General features: G+C 32.6%; 2 protein-coding genes across 5 annotated transcripts; both read left to right on the top strand.

The window, feature by feature from the left end:
* Positions 1–546: 546 nt before the first annotated feature.
* On the top strand, positions 547–12,086 carry LOC130613711 (uncharacterized). 4 transcript variants are annotated; one of them, XM_057435044.1, is made up of 9 exons: positions 547–2,793; positions 3,490–3,552; positions 8,281–8,475; positions 8,547–8,591; positions 9,001–9,039; positions 9,333–9,372; positions 9,528–9,712; positions 10,441–10,513; positions 11,735–12,086. In XM_057435044.1, the coding sequence occupies exons 3-7, from the start codon at positions 8,451–8,453 to the stop codon at positions 9,664–9,666; spliced, it is 288 nt and encodes a 95-aa protein (XP_057291027.1). In that variant the 5' UTR covers positions 547–2,793; positions 3,490–3,552; positions 8,281–8,450; the 3' UTR covers positions 9,667–9,712; positions 10,441–10,513; positions 11,735–12,086. The 4 variants fall into 4 exon arrangements, with proteins under 4 accessions (XP_057291027.1, XP_057291026.1, XP_057291025.1 ...); XM_057435043.1 differs by having other exon boundaries at positions 10,441–12,086; XM_057435042.1 differs by having other exon boundaries at positions 552–2,793; positions 9,528–12,086.
* Positions 12,087–12,215: 129 nt separating this feature from the next.
* Positions 12,216–14,616, top strand: LOC130613712 (uncharacterized). Its single transcript, XM_057435045.1, has 3 exons — positions 12,216–13,209; positions 13,537–13,587; positions 13,725–14,616. The coding sequence occupies exons 1-3, from the start codon at positions 13,174–13,176 to the stop codon at positions 13,965–13,967; spliced, it is 330 nt and encodes a 109-aa protein (XP_057291028.1). The 5' UTR covers positions 12,216–13,173; the 3' UTR covers positions 13,968–14,616.
* Positions 14,617–14,820: the final 204 nt, after the last annotated feature.

Here is a 14,820-nt window from a genome sequence, read left to right as displayed (position 1 = left end):
CAATCTGGCAGTTTTAGCTAATTTTAAGACTTTTTAACTAGTTTCGTTTTTATTTCTTATATAATATATATTTTTACCTTACTATATTTTGATTTTGATTTTTAAAGACAGGACGTTTGTTAATAGCAATATTATTTATATTGAAAATCTATATCCTGTATAAAAATTGTTTATAATAATAATAATAATAATAATAATAATAATAATAATAATAATAATAATAATAATAATAATAATAATAATAATAATAATAATAATAATAATAATAATAATAATAATAATAATAATAATAATAATAATAATAATAATAATAATAATAATAATAATAATAATAATAATAATAATAATAATAATAATAATAATAATAATAATAATAATAATAATAATAATAATAATAATAATAATAATAATAATAATAATAATAATAATAATAATAATAATAATAATAATAATAATAATAATAATAATAATAATAATAATAATAATAATAATAATAATAATAATAATAATAATAATAATAATAATAATAATAATAAATAATAATAACTATATTCATGGACTGTTTTGTTACATGTCGGCAGGGCTGATTTGTTACATCCGGGCGGGATTGCTACATAAATAGGGCTGTTTTGTCACATCGGGTTGTTTTGTTACGGGAGATCGGGCGGTTTTGCTACCATTCCGGCTGTTTTGTTACCGTGCATAATTTCAAGATGGCAGCGTGAATGGCAGCAGCGACACTCCAACAGTAGTTTAGCAAATCTTTTTGGTTAAGTTTGGGGCCTGTGCTGTATTGTAAACAAAACTCTCTCTACAATAAGTTGTTCAAAGTTTATGCTGGCTAGCTAACTGTGTTTTGCTTTGGTTTATATCGCCAGTTTAGCTGGCAGCAACACTCTTGTAGATAGCTAGCTAGCTAGCTATCTCAATGAAAGTATTTTATGTTTGTTTTACTATTATTAAAAAACGTTGTGGAATAGGTGAAATAGCTAGCTAACTTACCCAGTTACAAAAGCTATAGCTAGCTCGTTAGTTGTAGAAGCTATCTAGCTAGGTTCTTGTAGCTAATTGTAGTGTTTAAAATCATCAGAAGACCAGAGCAGTGTTCAATTTCCCTTGGCTGGCTGGTCATATATATTGTGGCGCCAAGCCTTTATCAGTCTTAGGGTTAAAAAAGTTTAAAAAATGTTACTGCTTTTATGACTTGTCTGAAAGTTTGTTACATGTAACTAGGGTAATTAGCCATGATCCACATTCCCTTGGAGGTTCATCTGGATGGGGGGGGGGGGGGGGAGCTATGGTAACTTTCAATAACCAGCATATATAATAGCCGCATTACAAAATTGAACCGGTGTCTCCTGCACAAAGTATGTGAGTTATGTGACCTCCCAAAAATGTATCGAGTGTGTTAAAAGTAACCTTGGAAAAAGTATCTGCTATATAGCATTCTATAAGAGCTAGTTTTTCTGACTAAAATATGGACATATTGGATACAATATAATTTTTTTTTCTTTTAATTCATTTACCCGAAATACAATGTCTTTCCTGTACCACATTTACTTTATCGTCGTGAAAAAATATAATATATATACAAATATTTATTCCAAAAACACCAAACTAATTTGTGAAAATATTGTGTTGTGTTCACTTCTCTGTGAAGTGTCTAGCTAGCATACTGGAACAATGTGCAATATTTCATGTTTTTATATAAATAAGATAGCATAGCTTCATAAATGTACAACACAAGACATTTCATTCCTAGCCAAACAATTATGGTAGGCATAAATGCTTTTCAAATCATGGATATTAAATATTTATTATCTTTTCATTCTTTTTATATAAAAGTGTTAATTTATATAGTTCTTTTATTGCTTGTGACAACTTCATAAGTTTCTCTGCATCAACATTTCTGGTATTGAACACATTTGTTTCTGGACATTTGTAACTTTATTTATATATATTAAGCTGTGAATTTCTATATTACAACTTATATACATCATAGCTGGTCTTTGAATACCATTTGTACCTTGCACAGTGAAGTCGTTTGTTTAAAGGCATTATACAATATTTTTTATATATACATCAATGACATTCTTTATCGGTAAAAATGTCATAACTTTTGTTGACATCAGTGTGTGAAAAATCATGTTAAAACACAGAAGCTTTTGAATGCAAAAAACATCTTTATATTTATTTTTTATTACTTGACTGATACACGGAAGAGTTATGTGAAAAATGCAATGGTTTGATTTGTTTATGGCTTATAAAACAGGGATTTTTATGCACCCATTCTTTGGTTTTTGGAGGGCAATAATATAATGATACCATAAGAACACAAGATAATGTCTATAATTTTTTTTATTATTTGCATATTCTTTAATATTTCTTTAAGAACAAATGAACAGCTGATTTGCCATAGAAAGTATATATGTGCTACTGGATACGGTGGTAGATGCAATTATATATTATATATGTAATGTACTCTTTAAATGATATAAAACTGTCTTTAAAAGCTCTGCTAAAATTCAGACAATATTGACATCGAAAAACAAATGCCAACTACCACCACTAAGTCAACCCGGCATATACATTATCCCATGCAAATGCGGCAAAAAATATTTTGGGGAGACGAAGTTGGGAATTGCTACCCGCTTCGAACAACACAAAGACACGAACATTAAAGAAAAGTGGAGCGCATCAGGAGATTCATTTCACTCTAGTTCTTGTAATGCTGGTTATGATTGGGACAATGCGAAAATGCTTAAACAAGAATTTAATAAATTTGATCGTAAGGTACGACGTCGATTTGATGTCAAAGTAATGACAACCGTTAAAAAAATTTTTATAGTCTGATGAAGACCTCCAATATGGAGGTCGAAATATTACCATAAAAATATATATGCTGAACGACCATGTATATGTTTCTTTAAAGTATATGTAATGTACATTTTCTGGTTTATAACTATTACATATCCAAAACCTCTAGTGTAAAGTTCTATCCCGCATAAAATTTCAATGTGCTATATTCTCTTTTATTGACCTTTTCACAGTTTAAGTTGTTCACTTATTTTCTGTATTAAAAAAGGAAGTAAACAGAGTGAATTTAATAAGACCATGGGCATTATGAGTATTTTGTATTTTCTAAAAAAAATGGTTTTAAGGCATGAAAATTTAGTAAGTTATTGCCAGTAACCCTACTTAAAACATATGTGAATGATTTGTAACTTTTCTTAATTCATAACAGTTTACTCCCATTTTTCAATTCTCAAAAAAGAGCATTGTAACAAAAGAAAGATTTATTTAAACAATAGTTAGTTAAAACTGTGAACTCTTGTATTGCCTAATTTATTTAATGTTTTTAACATCATTTTTATTTTTTTATTATGTATATGTTTTGTGACAACTGCTATTTTATATATAAAGGTTAGCCATGTTTGATGTTTGGTGCCTTATTGTCTATCCTTATTCATAGGAATTACTTTTTCTTAGTTATAAAGATAAAGAAGTTATAAAGATAAAGAAGTTGACATAAACGCTGCTAGAAAATATCCAGTGAGTGAATTCTTTTTTTATGGGGAAATGGGAAAGTGATTTTCAATATAATAAACTAGTCGATAAGGCCTGTGGAGAAATCCACTTAGGCAGGAGGGACAATGTAAAAATTGGTTATTTTAGACCTTTTGCTGATGTCAGCAGTGCATATGAAAAAACAAATTGACGAAATTCATTTTATCCGTTGTCTCTATTGTGTAGAGCTCGACACGCTCATGAAGAGAATGTATGTGATCATGTGATTTTGATGAACGGTTAATGATATATAAGGGTTTAAAAAATATGCTGATGTCAGCAAAGACCCGCGAAAACAAACAAAATTAATTTTTAGAAATTTGTATGCCTGTTGGCTTCAACTTATAGGTCTTTAAACGCTGATCAAGAAAATGTATAGGATCATGTACTTTTGACAAACGGTTACGGAAATATGGGGGTTTAATCGATTTTTGATGACGTTATCAACCCGTCCATTCCGAAACGGATTCAGGGACCCAGGTTTGGGAAAATTACCCAAATTGGTCCTATCTGGTCCCTATTTACCCACGCGGGGAAAAATCATTGACACCACCTCGTTTCCAAGTTATTTGGCCTCAAATATTTAAGTGCACTGTAATGGCTTCATTAATTTAATATAGGATATTGACGTTAGTAGTAGTGTTATTGACGTCAGGCCTATCAATAAGAGGCGCGCGATCGCTCCCGCGCACGCAAACACGCGCCTAATTCTGAAATATGAGGCCTCTGTGGAGTGATTTTTCACTCGCCTAGATTGATTCCATGTTATGTAGCTGAGCGATAATATCCTAAATTCCTGAGATTGTATTTTCTATTTTAGATAGAGTAGTTCATTTTACTAATCATAAACTGACCAACCATTCACGTTAGGTGCGAAGCGAAAACATATCGTTCCAGTAATGACCTTTAGATATTCCGTTTTGTGAATCTACTTTGTTACCAGACCCCGACATGCTAAAATCGGAATCGTACGAAGATACATCGACATGAAAAAGTTAGAAGTGGATGATGTTTATAGTCACATGGTCAAACGATGTTTTTGTAACGTAACAATTATGATTTACATGCATGTTGAAAGACGTTTTTAGTTATGATCTGAAGATGCTCTGACAAAGATCAGGGAGAAAATTTATCAAACTTAATTTGTTATTTATTGCCTTAAACCCAAGAAATATTTGCTAAATGATTCTCTTTGTTTGTGAATGCAATATATTTCTTTTGTTTTCGTACTTTCAGTTATCAAATGTCGTTTTTTTCTATAGTTGTGTAACAAGACTTGTAATTTGTTTTGTTGATCACACCACGCGTATTTATGTGGAACCTGTTCTTGTAATAAACAAGAAAATGAGTAATGTATTTCTTTTGTTTTACATAACACTCCATCTCCCTGTTTCTCCATTCATTCAAAAATAGTTTTGTTATGGGAACATCTCTGGGTGAGAGCGTTCGAAACGTTATTCTAAAATAGAATAGAATACAGCAGGTCGTATGTTTTGAAAACTCGATTGCTATATTTATCTGAAATCATTATCGCGACATGTCTTCGTCAAAAAAAAGTATCAAAGGGAACAAAATCCAATTATCTACTTTCATGAAATGGGGTATTGATGATATTATCGGACATAAAACTTTAGAAGAAAACGGAAATAGATTTGTTAACTTCGTTTGGTGCAAACTTTGTGCGAAAAACAAGCCTGCTATTCTTCAGCATCCGAATTGCAAGGGACCAGTGAAGGAAGCTGTCCTGACATATATTGATGGGACAAGTTTCGTAACAAAACACTCTGTTACGCGACATATTTCCGGCGAAGGTCATTCTCTCGCACTATCGTGTGAGAAAAGTAAACCAAAGGAAGATCGATTACCATCAATCACATGTGTTAAGACGGGAGCTAGCGTTGACAAGGTTTGTTTCTACAAAATAGGGTTTTTCAAGTTTTATTTACTTTCACTCTAACACAATTACGTTCACTTCATATTTCATAGATCCAAACGACTATTGAATCAGCAAACGCAAAATCCGCGGCTGAGGCATATACGAAGCTTATCAAATGTGCGTATCACATGGCGATGGAACCGACAATGCCACACAAACACTTTGGTGTTTTGGTAAGTTGCCCTTATAAATATGTTTAAAGTTTTCGAAATAGGTAGAAACCATGTTCGAGTATTGTTTGAGTACGACCATTATTGTTTTATCTATCTGACTTTTCAGGTTAAATGCTGCAAGGAGAATGGTGTGCGACTCATAGAGAGGAAAGAAGACGGTCGTTCTGGACGTGAGTTTGTTCATTGCATAGCTGAGGCTGTCAGGGAAAAATGTGCAGTTGTACTTGCAAGTGGTTATTTTATGTCGATTCTATCAGATGGTAGCCAAGCCAGAAAAACTGGAAGGGAAAAAGAACTTGTTTTAGTGAGAACTGAGAGGAGTGGTGTTCCAGTTTACGTGGTTGCGAGTTTGCTGGAAGTGGCTAGGTTCGGTGGGGGTGATGCTTGTTCGATTGTTGCCGGTATTGAAAGTATTTTCCGTGACGACAATAGTGCGCTTTTGATGGACCAAGAGAGCTTCACTAAAAAGGTTGTCAGTTGTACGGCGGACGGAGCCAGTGTTAACTTTGGTAAATACAAGGGTGTTTTGACGCAGATGAAGGATTAGGGGCGGCCATGGATGTTGATGATTCACTGTGCAAACCACCGCATAGAACTCGCAGTTAAGTAAGCATTCAATATAAACAAGCTGAACGAGGTTGATCAGTTCTACACAACAAATTTTTATCTCTTGCGAAATAGTGGCAAACTAAAATCTGAAGTTGCAGAATGTGCAAAGGCGTTAGGTATCACATACTATAACATATCGAAGATCACAGGAACAAGGTTTGTTGGGCATCGTAGGCGGGGATTTCAGAATATCCTTGAATCATGGCCAGCGTACATAACAGCATACGAAAAATTACATCGCGGACGATAAAGGGAGTAATGCTACTACGAAAGCGAAAGTTTCAGGCCTTCTTAAAAAGTTCAAATCCTATGAATTTTTGTTGACTATAGCAACTTACCTTGATATGCTTGAAATGGTTGTTCCTGTCTCAAAAATATTTGAATCGAATGATCTTTTACCTTACTCAGTCAATTCGATTATCGACCAAACAACTTCTGAACTGAATGAAAACATTGACGAAATTGGGGGTGATTTGAAGTTCTTGGACAGTTATGTTGGACGTTACAGTGTTAGTACCAAAGCGGGTGATCAGAATTGGTTGAGTGGAGCATTAGAGGGTCAATTCATTAAAGCTGGCGAAAAGCGGAAAAAAGATAAAACCTTCGTCACTGTAAAATTCCAAACTAATAAAATCAATCAAGACCATGCCATTGATGTTGTTCGAGCTCTGAAAAAAAAGTTGTGCGAGTCACTGATTAAAGTTCTCAAGGAGCGCTTTTGTGATTATAAGAGGGACAAGGAATTGTATACATCAATGAGATTCATCGACATGGAATATTGGGAATCTGATAGAGATTACGGTAATCGGGAAATAATTCTTCTACATAATCATTCCGCCAAGTCCCTTGTGTATGCAGGATTCGACTTGAACCGATCATTGGTCGAATGGAAAAAGTTCAAAATACACGCAGCGACTCACTACAATAAAATGGCAGTACGCGACATGTGGAAGTCGGTGTTGACATACAAAAGAGAATCATTTCCCAACGTGAGCCTTCTCGTCTCTTTGATTCTCAGCATATCCGGATCAAACTCCAGTGTTGAACGGTGCTTTAGTACTGTCACTTCCATTCTATCAGACCGGCGACTTTCAATGGCTCACGATACATTGGAGGATACTTTGATCATTTCTGGCAACGATAATCTGTGGTCACCTCAGGAGCGGGAAGAAATCATCGAAAGAGCGAGAGTGCTCTACATGGCAAAACGCAGGCGGCTCAAGTTGAATACGTCAGAACCAAACCGTATCGATAATATAACTGATGATGATCGCTCAGATGATGATAGTTGTTCAAGTGACGAGAGCTGGGACAGCGAGGACGATCTCTATTTGTAAAACTATAATGAAACACTTTCTATAAATAGTTATCTTCAAATATATATACGAACCTAAAAAAAAAATAGAATTTTGTTATATTAATTAAGCACCACAAGTAGATAAAAAGAGATTAACATATATACATGATACAATTTTCGTAACGAATGAAGTCAAGATAAAGGCTTTCGAGTCTCCAGTGTTCAGGGGTTCACTGGTTAAATCGTCCCCCGACTTCAGAAATTAATGTTTCTTTTCTCTTTTTGTCTTAATTTTGGAACTGTAAGATCGCTCGCGCGAACAGAATTTCCCCCTCTCAGCGCGCGCGTTTTGTCGCGCGGGAGCTTTTTTCTTATTGATAGGCCTGTGACGTCGCGCCGTAATGTCATAAAATTTAACATCCGAGACATACTTTTTTCGGCGACTTCAGAGAAAATTTCGACGACATCAAAGGAAAATGACGATATCCACTATGACCGTCACATACACTTCGTATTATTATAAGAGATAGAAACGTTTTATGTAGTTATTTATATAACAAATATAGGTATACAAATTATTATATTGCAGCTTTTGGTAATGGTACACAAATGTTGCCCAAAAACTCTAATTCAAGATATTTTAAACTTTGTTTCTAATCCGTAAATAGTATCTGAATAGTTTTTCTACTATATTTAAGCATTGATGCAACACATTCCAACTGCTTGGCGAGATTCGTGAACCATGCCCATCCCGGTGTGCCAATTGTAAAATGGTGTTACTGGTTCGTGACAAAGTGCCGTATCTAGGCTTAAAGTCTCTAAAACTCATAAAGACTAATGAAGAGCTTAGATACGATTATGGTGACAAATGCATGTTGTCTTTGTGAAAGCAGGTAATTTATTAACTCTAAGGAACTTTACTGTTATTTTGCTTCCAAATATTTACTGCATTTTTTTCTTATAGAAGAACTTGTGTGTGCCATTACATTTAAAAGATATAGAGAATCAGGTAGAAATCATTATTTCTTGTAGTGTACAAAAGTAAAAAGTAAAAAATTTAAAGATCCAGAGAAGCAAATATTCTCACCAGGATTCTATAATTTCAATTCAAGTTATTAATTGATGTCAAATATTCTTGCACACAAGGCAGTTGTTTGGATTTTTGTGATCACAAATAAGAAATGTAGTGTTTGTATTCTTGAGCTGTGATTTAAAAGAAGCTTCATTGTGAATTCACGTTTTCTATATTTGCACAAACAAAGTCAATTTTTTTCTTGCCTACTGCATGTTAAACTCGCATATTATCAAGGCTCAAAAAAATTAGTGTGTTCAAGGTTCTGCTTCTGTTCTTTCTTCCACTACAAGTTATATAAAAATAAACATCATATATATATATGATGTTTATCTTTTATTCTTAGCTAAAAAAGATCTCCCATGCAAGTATTCTGAAACTGAAGGTATGTATTACATCACTGAATTTCATTTCCTAATAATAAACTAGTAGCAAGCGCTGTTTTTATGTTGCATATTTCCTGAGATGTTAATATATAAAACTAGCATTCTTGTTTATTGAATTTTTGTACGATTGCTTAATTAATAACTAAAACTTTTGCTTGTTATTTCAATTTATCAATGATTTCATTGTAGGAAGGGCAAAAAACTGTAATTGAGGTAGAAGGTGAGCACACTTACAATGAGAAGTATAACCTTTCATCAATAAACGTGTATTGTGACACAATTATTTTTATAGTATTAAAAGAGCCTTACATGATTATCAGAGATCGTGAAAAGTAAGTAGCTCTCTCCTTTCTTGTGTAGTTTTAACGTGTTCAGTAAATAAAAATAATAATGATTTGGCTTTATTACAACCTGAATCTCATGATTAAATTTGAATTGTTACCGTGAACGTATTGTTAATATGCCTGTTTCTTTATTATGTTTTTAGTTTGTTCAAGCCATTAATATATACGACGAAGATCCCTAATCTTTACTTTGAAAAGGGTTGTCTGTTTGAAATCGACAAGGAAATCACAAGACATGACTCGTGTGATACAAGGCATCTTAACAGTTCACATCTAAATTAGTATTCTCTATGGTGCTCTTTTTTATTCCTAGGGTCACTATTTTAAAGTAAGAGTCTGTGTGTTTTAATTTTATGCTAACTACAACTTCTTAACTGTTTCTGGAAAAGCATTACTTGGTGCTTTGCAGCTAGTGGGCGGCAAAAAACTTTTTTTATGGTATGACAAATCAACAACGTAGAAAATGCCTAGATGTATTTTCTACAATTCCTGCATTACACGTTGTTTTTTGAAAGATAACCGTATTTTGACCTGAGCCTCAATTTTCTTTGCAAAATGACTGAATATAGGCTCAAATTTTCTTATTTTTTTTCTTAATTTTTATTCCTCTTTGTTTTCTTTATAAATAACTACTATATTTTATCGACATTTGAAATAACATTTTTATTGAAGAAAAAAAGACCTCTTTTGTTATTTTGGGATAAAACTTTGTTAGTAATTAATTCCACTATTTTGAATACATTTTGCCTCCAGAGATCCATGAATGCTGTATAGCTACTTTACTGAAAAAAAAGAAACTTGATTGTGTTCTTCTGAAATTACGGTGATTTTGGTAACTGTAAATCTAAATATCAAGGTCTTTAAAAATTGAATCTTGACAAGCTGAAACTGGGGATTTTCCTAAAATGTTTTTACGATTTCAAGGTTTTTGAGCGTCATCTAATAATCTACACATTTGTAAAAGAAAGCGCAATAGTATTCGTTTTATCATAACTCCAACAACGTCTCTTAAGATCCTTTCTATTAATGTTCACGTAATAAATATGTTCTTCCTAGACCTCAAGATGTTGCCGATGATGGCTTTTGTGAATGTTGCAAGATACGTTACACATCACTACAACATGTATATGTATGCTATGACCCCTTTTTTTCTTGTAGATCAAATCTGTTTCTTGGATACAAGAATTATATCGATGGAAAAATAAAAATGATAGTTTTTTGACAGAAAGACTCGTTTAGCTATTGTTATTGTTTTGATAGCACCTCGACAGTGATCGTCATAAAAGCTTCGTTACTAAAAAAAAAAATTATGATAAAGTAGACCAGTTGATAGCTAAAAAAGTTGGTTGTGGCGACTTTGTCGAAGCATGCAAGAAGAAAGCTGCTAAAAAGTATGTACTTAGAAATAATAGGAAATGTGATTTTAGAGAAGTATGTTATATTATAAGTAGTTACATGAAACTACGCATTTAGTATGTTGTATTAGTTCATCAAAGTGATAATAGTATGACACATTAACAGAAGTGAATGTCAGTAATTTAGAACAACTCTTACGAGGAAAAGTATTAGAAGCAGATACGTTTTATTCTTTCTCAGTCATAATATATAATAGTCTTTTTATTTTAACTATTAGGTTTTGATAAAGAAAAATAAATCTTCAGGACATTCTCCAAATAAATAATTAGCTATCATTTTTTGCGTGCATTTCCGAATATATGTGAAAAAACGCTAATATTTTTTCATCTCACGCTAATATTTTTGCTTCATAGTTTTTGGGCGTCAGTTTTTTTACTTTGATTTCTAAGTGATATCCGTCGTTTCGTAGTTCATAAGCAAAAGCGATATGTCCCAATTAGAGTTATGATTTGTTAGCATCATCATCAGCATCATGTCAAGTACCTATCTGTTTTTAATAAAAATTTCTGGTGCTGTGTATGAAAGAAGATTGGTCCAAACTCCAGTTAATCTGCTAACGACAAGATGATCTCATCGTTGGACTAGCATTCAGATTCGCGTGCAAATTCACTTATATCAAGTAGAGTAAAAAGAAAATCTAGGATGCTAGTTAGTAATAGGACGTTAACTTTTGAGTAAGCTGGTTTTAAATAGAAGCGTCTACAGTGATAAATCTAATTGTAAGTATTTTTAGTCTTTAAGTTACCTAGTTAGTAAACCAGCTACACAGTTTAAACAGTAGTTGCAATACGAATTACAACTTATTATTATTATTCAGTACAGTTTAAAGGTGTTAAAAACTCAAAGTAGTAGTATTATATGACAATATATAATGACCACATACACTTATCGGTTAAAAATTGATAATCCATATTATAATCTACATCGATTTTAGGTGCTGGCTTAATTGCGAAGATGATTCACTAGCGAAAAGTGTAGGGAGTCAGAACACTATATATGGAATAGAAACATCTGGTTCAGAGCTGCCAAAATTTATCTGTTCTTCCATCCACGATATTTATTGAACATTTGCAACAAACATGCATCAAACATTCGCAATAAGATGAAAATAAATTTACACAAGTTATTGACTTGATCAATTCATGGCTTGAAATTCATTAAAAGTATTATAGAACATTCAATTTATTGTTAGGTTATGCTATAAATGTTTTTCTATTTACAAAACATAGCATTTTAATTGTAATTCATATTTCTTCTTATTGGAAAAAAGATTATATTTTATTATATATTTTTGGCTCTTTACAAAGACAAGCTTGTCACGCATGTCAGAAAATTTGAGTGAGGAACAATGATGTTTTATGATCTCGCACATTTGTGTCTAAAATACTACCTCGTAGCCAAAACAATTTACCTAGGACTTGTGACCAATTTAGCCTGCTAGCATTTTAACAAAGTTTAAAATCAAATTGATGGTGTAGCTATAAGCTTCCCCTTAGGGCCTCCCTTAGCAAGTATTTTAAAAAGTTGTCCTACAGAATTTACGCCTATCTTTTATAGACGTTATGTAGACGTAAAGGTGATTCCTTAGTAAATAATTTATTTAGGAAATCTACGTTTGGTGGTGTTGTTGTTGTAATAATTGTATTAGTGTATGAAAAACTTTCCATGATTCCTAGTAGATATTGCACGAAAGGATATCGACTTTGATAGTTTGATGAAAGAAGAAGCTGAACATTTAAACTTTGAAACTATTTTTTCAGTTTGCTTTTAGGCGGCTAGCTAATTATTTCATTGGCCAGGTTGGTCATGTCAAACTCTGTCTATTTGTCACGCTTCCTCAAGTTTACCCGCAAGCTCAGAACCCTTTCTCATTCTTTAACAAAAATAGTCAAATATGTTTTCCATCCTGGAATTTGGCATTGGAAATCTACGAGTGATGATGTGAATTAATCCCAACATCACTCGTGAATTCTCAAGGCGTTTTTAGGTAGAAACGCACGATTAGCGATTTTTGTTAGACATGATAGTACGTAGTTCATGGACAAATGGCATATGTTCGCAACACGAATTCTTTTTCACGCACAAGTAAAAGGACAGTCTTTTATACGTGAAATTTTTAGTTTTTATAAGGTGAGGTTTTTCTTGCTAGCAACACTTTTCCCGATGGAATTTTTCTCATAATTAAGTGATCGATAAATATAACCTAAAATTGGTAGTATTTATTAACATGGCTCTGAATTTGTAACAACCATATTAACACTGACATTGGCCAGCATAAAAATAATCTTTCCCTTATAATCCCTTGATCCAAACAAAATTCTCCCTAGATGTTTCTTCTGTAATATTGAATCCAGGTATAAAGTCCGTAGCTTCATGCGATATACTCCTGTTAAGCGACCTTTAATTACTGTAAGTAGCGGATCTGCTTCTGTTTAAATCTGCAGTTTTTGATTCTTTTTATAAGATGCTAGTTTTTTTAAGGTTTCGTTTCCTTACTTTGACGTTAAATAATCATATCTTTTCTGAATTTAATCGCGATTCCTGATTAATCCTGAAAATTTTGTAACTGAGAAAATATATTTTGGTAAGCTGTAAATACAACTTATGGGAGGTGTATAAAAAACGCATTTAGCACCGCTCATACATTGCATATTGTGCTATTCACATGGAAGGCAAATAAACTTGAGAATTAGCTTTAACCTGAGATTAACTAAATGACATTTTCACATTTTTCAGGAAACTGTAAGTACAGCAAGTAGTGTGCCACAGCAAAAATCTTTATTTAGAGTAAGTAGTAGGTTTAATTTTTTGGTACGCTCTCCAAAGATTATCAGAGGTACAATGTGTATAATGTATTGCCGTGAATGTTCTTTGAAGAAATATCATTTAAAAATACTTATTTTTATTTCTTTCTGTTATACTAGGGCAAGAGAAGAAGTTTATTTTGCGATAAAGATGTTCAACTGATACGTCAAAAGTGCTCGTATATTATTGCTAATGGTCCTTTAACGAAACAAGGTGTCACTAAGGCGTTGGAAGGGGAAGATATACTAAAAAATTTACTTTTGTACAAATTCGTACTCGTTTGCACTACGAAAGAAAACAACTATGAACACATCTGTTCCATGAACTTATGCCAGTCATTAAAACGAATAACTCTTCGTTAAAATTATTAAACATGTTAATGTTCTGCTTTTGTTTCTTTACTAATTGTTCTTATAATTGATGTTGCATGTTATCCCAGAGGCAGCACTGCTAACACGCACGATACTGTACTTTCCTAACTTTGACGACGATTATAATACTGAGTTAATTTTTGACAACTAGTTTTAATTAATGAAACTAAGTTTAAGCTGACATTTTCTTTAAATACAACCTTGATTAGACAAAATGTGTTTCCTTGCTTAATTTTATTTTGTGTATATAACGCTTGATGCACTGCTTTCTAAAGTTTATATTTTGTTTATGAGCTGTAAAGGAATTGGTCTTCTCTACTACATCCTATGTATGATTCTGTTTTAGCAAACTTGAATCTTCTTGTTATTACACCCTCTACTTTCGTAATTTGTATAAGCACGTGTTTTACGAACTCGTTTAAAAGTTAGAATTCAATTTAAAGTTTTCAGAGCATGCTTCATAGCATTATTATTGTACTTTTAACCACACGTTTTTAAAGAAAAAATTAGCTTTAATGTAGACTGAAATATCTCTTGTTTGTATATAGTGGAAAATGTTGTGTATAATGTAAATATAAATTGAGATATGGATCAGGACACGTAAACTACTACCTACACTTTATTGGACTTGTCTACTACTTTTCCGGCATGCATACCTTAACTATTAAACTATTTATTAAAGTAATGGTTGCTGAAAATATCGACATTGCTGTTGCTGAAAGTATCATAGGTGAAGTCATTGGTCAAGAAGCCTTTTCTTCGACGAATAAAATTTTAGCAAAAAGTATTTGTATATGATATTAGTAAATTGGTTTGGCCTTGTTCGTTTCGGTTGATATTCTTA

This window comes from Hydractinia symbiolongicarpus, chromosome 11, assembly GCF_029227915.1.
Source record: "Hydractinia symbiolongicarpus strain clone_291-10 chromosome 11, HSymV2.1, whole genome shotgun sequence".
NCBI classification, from domain to species: Eukaryota; Metazoa; Cnidaria; class Hydrozoa; order Anthoathecata; family Hydractiniidae; genus Hydractinia; species Hydractinia symbiolongicarpus.
The sequence above is the reverse complement of the archived record's forward strand: the minus strand, read 5'-3'. Positions and strand labels throughout refer to the sequence as shown.

Bases quoted from the DNA above. Each gene is read 5' to 3' on its own strand.
- LOC130613711 (XM_057435041.1), top strand. From the start codon at position 6,630: ATGCTTGAAATGGTTGTTCCTGTCTCAAAAATATTTGAATCGAATGAT.
- LOC130613712 (XM_057435045.1), top strand. From the start codon at position 13,174: ATGCGATATACTCCTGTTAAGCGACCTTTAATTACT. The intron at 13,210-13,536 runs GTAAGTAGCGGA...CACATTTTTCAG, and splicing joins TTAAGCGACCTTTAATTACT to GAAACTGTAAGTACAGCAAG. The intron at 13,588-13,724 runs GTAAGTAGTAGG...CTGTTATACTAG, and splicing joins AGCAAAAATCTTTATTTAGA to GGCAAGAGAAGAAGTTTATT.